Source organism: Alligator sinensis, unplaced genomic scaffold (assembly GCF_000455745.1).
Source record: "Alligator sinensis unplaced genomic scaffold, ASM45574v1 scaffold109_1, whole genome shotgun sequence".
Taxonomy (NCBI): Eukaryota; Metazoa; Chordata; order Crocodylia; family Alligatoridae; genus Alligator; species Alligator sinensis.
In genome coordinates this window covers 869820-876513 of record NW_005841852.1, presented here as the reverse complement: position 1 = coordinate 876513, position 6694 = coordinate 869820, and the positions used below count along the sequence as shown (strand labels likewise).

General features: G+C 48.4%; 1 protein-coding gene across 1 annotated transcript in view; it reads right to left on the bottom strand.

Moving 5' to 3' along the window:
• LOC102382778 (neurotrypsin-like) overlaps positions 1-6694 on the bottom strand; it is a 55228-nt gene that overhangs the window by 39314 nt on the left and 9220 nt on the right. The window contains exons 4-5 of the mRNA XM_025212631.1: positions 3035-3289; positions 1079-1202 (exon numbers count right to left, since the gene is read on the bottom strand). Of these exons, the coding sequence (XP_025068416.1) occupies positions 1079-1202; positions 3035-3289 (379 nt within the window). The remainder of the gene's footprint in view (positions 1-1078; positions 1203-3034; positions 3290-6694) is intronic.

Genomic DNA, 6694 nt, shown 5'->3' with positions numbered 1-6694 from the left:
GGGATGCTTCGCATGGTTTGCTGGGGATGGGAGGAGCCCGGCTGGGTCTGCCCCGGCCAGCAGAAGCGGCGGCGGAGCCGTGTGCTGCTTGGGATGGGACGAGCCTGCACCAGTCAGTCCCGAGTGGCACATGGCTCCGCCATCGCTTCTGCTGGCCAGTGCAGACCCGGCCGGCCTCCTCCCGTCCCCAGTAGCACATGGGAAGCCAGCTTCAGCTGCATGCTGCTTTTCCTGGCCGGTGCCGACCTGGTTCTGCCCAGAAGGGTCCTGCAGCACCCTGTCAACCCGGGCATGGCACCGGTCACCCGCGCGGGCTCCTCCCGTCCCCAGTAGCACATGGGAAGCCAGCTTCAGCTGCATGCTGCTTTTCCTGGCCGGTGCCGACCTGGTTCTGCCCAGAAGGGTCCTGCAGCACCCTGTCAACCCGGGCATGCATGCCATGTCAACCAGCACCATGTCAACATCTGCAACTTCATTGGTGTCAAAGGTCACGTGATATCACTTCCTGATATGATACCACTTCCTGTGACGTCTTTGAATATGGCTCTCCGGCCCACTGGGTGATAAAAAGTTCATGATCCGGCCCCACATTCAAAAAGGTTGGACACCCCCTGCTTTAGGAGGAAGAGTGAGCAGTTTCTTGCCTGTTACAGCAGTGGGGGTGGGTCCAGTACGTTTTTCACCCTTGCTTCTGTCTGTAGCAAAAGATGGGTTGGGAGTTTGACAGATGGACCTTTATAAGGGTCCCAAGTTGCCAGTGTGAATTAGCAAAGCCCATCCTTCTATGTGGACTCTATCTTCTGCCTACTTGGGCTGGGATATAATCACCTGAAGGTCATTAAGTTTAATAGCCAAAGCCATTCTTGCAAGTACCAAAGGATAGGACATAGGTAGTGGCAATAGAAGGGAAACAGCAGGGTACAGCACTGCTAACAGACTGCAAAATAGCAAACTCAGGCTAGAGAGAGAAACTCATCCCCACTCTATCACAGGGATCAAGTCTCTGAGCAGGCAGAGGCCATGCTTGCCCAGGTCCCATTTGCAGGAAATCCCTGCCCTCAGACTCCAGCATTCCCACCTGAGTCCCAGCTGCCGGCAGATCACACTGGCATCCCAGTCTGTCCAATGATCAGCGCAGATGGTGCCCCACAGCCCACTAAAGTAGAACTCCACCCTTCCACCTTCTGCCAGCCGCACAGCACCTTCCAAAAGAGAGAGGCCATCAAACTCTTTAATTAAACTAAGGGGGTCTGTAACAGAGATGAATCTGAGTGCTGCACCAATGCCAGTCAAACAGACTTCTAAGGACGTGTGTGGAGACAGTAAGGTGTAAAGACACCTTATTGTCATGGGCCCTGGGTGGGCTGGACTCAGCCTCGTTCCTCCTTGTTTGGCTGCAACCATTGTGTGTGACTGCTCTATGAAGAAGTCCCACATTTCATGTTACCCACACATCAGTCCTGGCTGTTTGTAGGAGAAGCAGCCTTTTGCTGTTTTCTTTGGAAAGTGAGAGTTGTTTAATGCAGCAGCTCCCAAACTGGTCCACAAGGCTGAGGAAAGTGGGTCACAGCACTGCCCCCCTCACTTTTCAATTAAAAGTTTGATGGTCAAGGTTCACAGAGGTCCATGAGAAATGTTGATATTTGGCAGCAGCCTGTTGGTCTAAAAAGTTTGGGAACTGCTGGTATAATGGACAGAGCAGGGTTCTGGGGGCCAGAAAGCCTGGGTTCTGCCTTCAGCTCTGTGCCCTCTGTGAGACAGGGATAAGTCTATGTTTCCACCTTTGTTCCAGGTTTTGTGTTCTACACATAAAAAGGGCCCTAAGTATCCTCAACCGCTGGAAATCGCACTTGAAAGCGGAGCTAGTCAGGACCTTGGAATAGCCATTGCAGACTGCCTCACCCACGAGGGGCCACTGGCACCACCAGCAGGGGCAGAAATAGTTCAACAACAGTGTAACTGCAGCAGAAAAGAGACGAGGCCAAAACTAACTCCCTTCACATCGATGCTGTAGAGTAGATCCCTGCTATTGATTCCAAAGCCAATCTTCCCACTCCAAGTTATGGACTGGGAAGGTCCTACCTCCATCCCATCCATTTGAGCACTGGGCTAGAGTCACACAGCTGCTCTGGGCTGGATGCTAACTCTAACAGATGTGGCTTTCATGAATAGACATGTAATAAAATGAGGGAGGGGAAGGCACAAGGGGTCAATCTTAAAGGAAGCCCCATCTGAAAACATCTGTACCAGGAGGCCTGCACATTGGGCAGCTGTGTTAAAATGGTATTTTTAAAGCATGTTGCAATACAGTTCCATAATAGAATGGAAACTGTTCTGCAGTGCAACTGTGGAAACCGGGGAAAGGGTGTCTGATTTTTAAGGGTGCATCCCCCAAAATGGGGTCAGATTCTAAGGACCTCTGCTTCCACTTAGGCACTGGAGTAAGGGCCAGATTCTAAAAACATCTATGCTATGTAACACACTTTGTTAGCTAACAGACAGATTTTCAAGCCTGCTCAGAGTAAAATATGCTGAGTTCTTTTATATATGCTTGTCCACAGGGGCGATTCCTCTGCTAACACAGGTCTCATTATACCAGGCTAGTTAAATGGCTATACTTATACAGGTAAAACTCCCTTTGCAGACACTTGTCTTCAGGAATAAGACTTCAGACTTCTTTAAAAGTGAGCCTAACCTGTTTCCAAAGCAACATAAGCTAAACCAGGAAAAGCCCCCTTTGTACCAGAATAAGAGTGGCCACATGGGAGGGTATACTAGTATAACTACCCTGGTTTAAAATCTTGCTTTATCTTATGCCGCCATTCTTTTTTCTCTCAGACAAGTCCTTAGTGGCCTAAATGGGAATCATATTCTGGTGAGTCATCATGCTGCCTTCATCTCATTCAGTCCTGGGCCCATGCTGTTTGCATTTCTATGGAACACACATCACAAGCTTGCGCATACACACACCTCTCTCCACCCCAACCCTGGATGGTGCACCCAGACCTCAAGAGAAATGCTGAAATGTCCTTACCCTGATTACAGTCACAGTTGGCCCAGTCGATTCCTCCAGAGGGAAGCCGGTAGAAGCACCAGGGTGTAGTCCCCCCATCTGGATTCCTACAGTAGTTGTGGTCCCCTAAGCCCCGGTCTGGATACTGCTGGACATAATCGGGGAACTCTGCCCATTTCAGGCATTCTGACCCAGTCTCCGTAACAGCCAGCGAGCCATTGTAATACACAAGAGGATCGAGGCCACACACACTGGACACTGGATATAGAAAGGAAGCTGCCAGTATGGCTCAATGTGAAGCAGGGCTTGGATGGGGCCAGTACTAGCTGAACTCATCTGATCTGCCCACCTGTGACAGTCCTTTCCATTTCTACATACTTTCAGCATAATTTCCTTTTTCAAATTATATTTCTCTGCCACAGAGTTTAGGAAAGTCATGTCACTGTGCTTCAGTACTGCCCCTCCTGGGAAACTACAGCTGAAATGGGAGTTAACTCTAAATTCCAAATAGGGCAATTTGTATGTCTGCCTTAGTAACTCTGACTATATATACACCAATCATTTCAACAGAAACATCCTTCTGGGACTGGAAGTAGATTCAACCCTCCTTCTTTCCCCACTCCCCACCCTTCTCCCATGACCCCTGAATAAGATGCCCGTAAAACTGGGACACAGGTTTCTGGAAAAGTCCACTTCTTTTCTGAGCTGTTAGACCCGGGACTCCTGGATTCTATGACAGAGAGGAACAAAAGGACTAATTTAATCACAAGCATATTCCTTACATTCATGCATCAGCTTGTCTATTTGAAACCCACAGGTGTATGGGAGTGCAGCAGAAAACCCATTCTGAAGAGGCACAAAAATCCAGGCCAGCAATTAACACAGAATCATAGGAAAGTAGGACTGGAAGAGACCTTGGAATGACCTTGGGATCCACCTGATGAAGAGAAGGAAGAGCATCTTCACAGACAGGGTTGCTAACCTGGTGAAGAGGGCCTTAAATTAGGTTCACTGGGGTATGGAGACCAAAACCCTGAAGTAAGTGGGGAATTGGGAGACCTGGAGAAAGCACAAATAGGAGTGGGCAACAGGAGAGGCCTTCTCATTCTTCCTAAGAAAGTAGGGGAATTGGCTAGTTACCTCAGGTGTCTGTACACAAATGCACGGACCCTGGGAAACTGCAGGGAGAATTGCAAGTTCTTGCAGTCACAGAACTATCACGTGATTGGAATAACAGAGACTTGGTGGGATAGCTCGCATGACTGGAGCACTATCATGGATGGGTATAAACTGTTCAGGAAGGACAGGCGGAGGGGAAGAGAAGGAGGAGTTGTGCTTTATGTAAGAGAACTGTATGACTGCTCAGAGCTCCAGTATGAAACTGGAGATAGGGCTGTTGAAAATCTCTGGGTTAGGGTCAGAAGAAAGAGCAACAAGGGTGATGTTGTGATGGCAGTCTGTGAGACAACCAGACCAGGAGGATGAAATCAGGAAGGCCAAAATACAATTGGAGTTGCAGCTAGCAAGGGATGTGAAGGGTAACAAGAAAGGTTTCTACAAGTATGTCAGCAACAAGAGGAAGATCAGGGAAAGGGTGGGTCCGTTACTGAATGGGGGAGGCAACCTACTGACAGATGAGGCTAAAGTACTCAATACCTTTTTCCCCTCAGTCTATAAAGGCCAGGTCAGCTCCCAGACTACCGCATCTGACAGCACAGTTTGGGAGAAGGTGAGCAGCCAACAGTAGTGAAAGAACAGGTTATGGACCATTTAGAAAAGCTGGATGGGTACAAGTCCACAGGGCCGGATGCAATGTACATGAGGGTGCTGGAGGAACTGGCCAAACTGCAGAGCCACTGGCCATTACCTTTGAAAATTCACGGAGGTCATGAGAGGTCCCGGACAATTGGAAAAGTGCAAATATGGTGTCCATTTTTAAGAAGTGAAGAAGGAAGATCCAGGGAACTACAGACTAGTCAGCCGTACCTCAATCCCTGGAAAAAATCATGGATCAGGTCCACAAGGAATCCATCTCTAAGCACTTGGAGTATGAGAAGGTGATGAGGAACAGTCAGCTTGGATTCACCAACAAAAAGTCATGCCTGACTAACCTGATTGCCTTCTACGATGAGGTGACTGGTTCTGTGTATGTGGGGAGACCTGTGGATGTGACAAACCTTGACTTCAGTGAGGTTTTTGATATGGTCTCCCAAGCAAGCTAAGAAAGTATGGGTTGGATGAATGGACTGTATGGTGAATAGAAAACTGGTTCAAAGGGTAATAATTAATGACTCAATGTCTAGCTTGCAGCTGGTACCAAATGAGTGCCCCAAGGGACAGTTCTGGAGTTGGTTTTGTTCAATATCTTCATCAAGAACCTGAAAGATGGGATGGAGTGCACCATCAGCAAGTTTGCATTTGACACCAAGTTGTGGGGAGTAGTAGATACCCTGGAGGGTAGGGCCAACATTCAGAGAGATCTAAACAAATTGGAGGATTGCACCAAATGAAATCTCATGAGGTTCAATAAGGACAAGTGCAAAGTCCTGCACTTAGGACAAAACAATCCTATGTACCAAAACAGGCTGTGGACCGACTGGCTAAGCAGTAGCAGCTCTTCAGGAAAGGACCTGGGGGTTACAGTGGACAATAAGCTGAAATGGAGCCAACAGTGAGCCCTTGTTCCCAAGAAGGCTAATGACATACTGGCTTCCAATAGTACAAACTTTGACAGCAGAACAAGGGAAGTGATTATTCCCCTCTATTCGGCACCGGTGAGACCGCATCTGGAGTATAGTGTCCAGTTTTGGGCGCCTCCACTGCAAAAAGGATGTGGACATATTGGAGAGAGTCCAGCAGGGGTCAATGAAAATGGCTAGGGGGCTGGGGCACATGACTTCTAAGAACAGACTGAGAGAACTGGGCTTATTTTGTCTAGAGAAGAGAACCCAGAGGGGTAATAGCAGCCTTCAACTACCTGAAGGGAGGTTCCAAAGAGGATGGAGCTAAACTGTTCTTAGTAGTGACAGATGAGAAAACAATGAGCAATGGTCTCAAGTTGCAGCAAGGGAAGTTTAGGTTAGATATTAAGAAAAACTCTCTCACTAGGATCGTAGTAAAACACTGGAACAGGTTACCCAGAGAGGTCGTGGAATCTCTATCCTCGGAAGTTTTTAAGACCTGGCTAGACAAAGCCTTGGCTGGGATGATATAGCTGGAATGATCCTGCTTTGAGCAGGGGGTTGAACTAGATGACCTCCTGAAGTCCCTTCTGACCCTAGTTTTCTATGATTCTCTGATTTAGTCCAACCCCCTGCTCAAGGCAGTGCCACCCCAGATTAAACCACCGTAGTCAAGAATCTGTCTAATCAGCTTTTAAAAATTTCCAAGGATGGAAAGGTTCCACAACCTCTCTATGTAGCCTGTTCCCATGCTTAATTAGCTTCAAAGTGAGAGTCTTCCTAATCTCCAGCCTAAATTTTCCCTGCTGCATCTTGAGACCATTGCTTCTAGTCCTTCCCCCGACAGCAGGGGTGGGCAATATTTTGGGCAGAGGGCCGCTTACTGAGTTTTGGCAAGCCATCGAGGGCCGCATGACAGGCAGCCCAGGGCCGATTAATATTAATTTTCTAAATTTTAGGGGCCCCACAGGCCGGATAGAATGGCCTTGTGGGGGGCGTC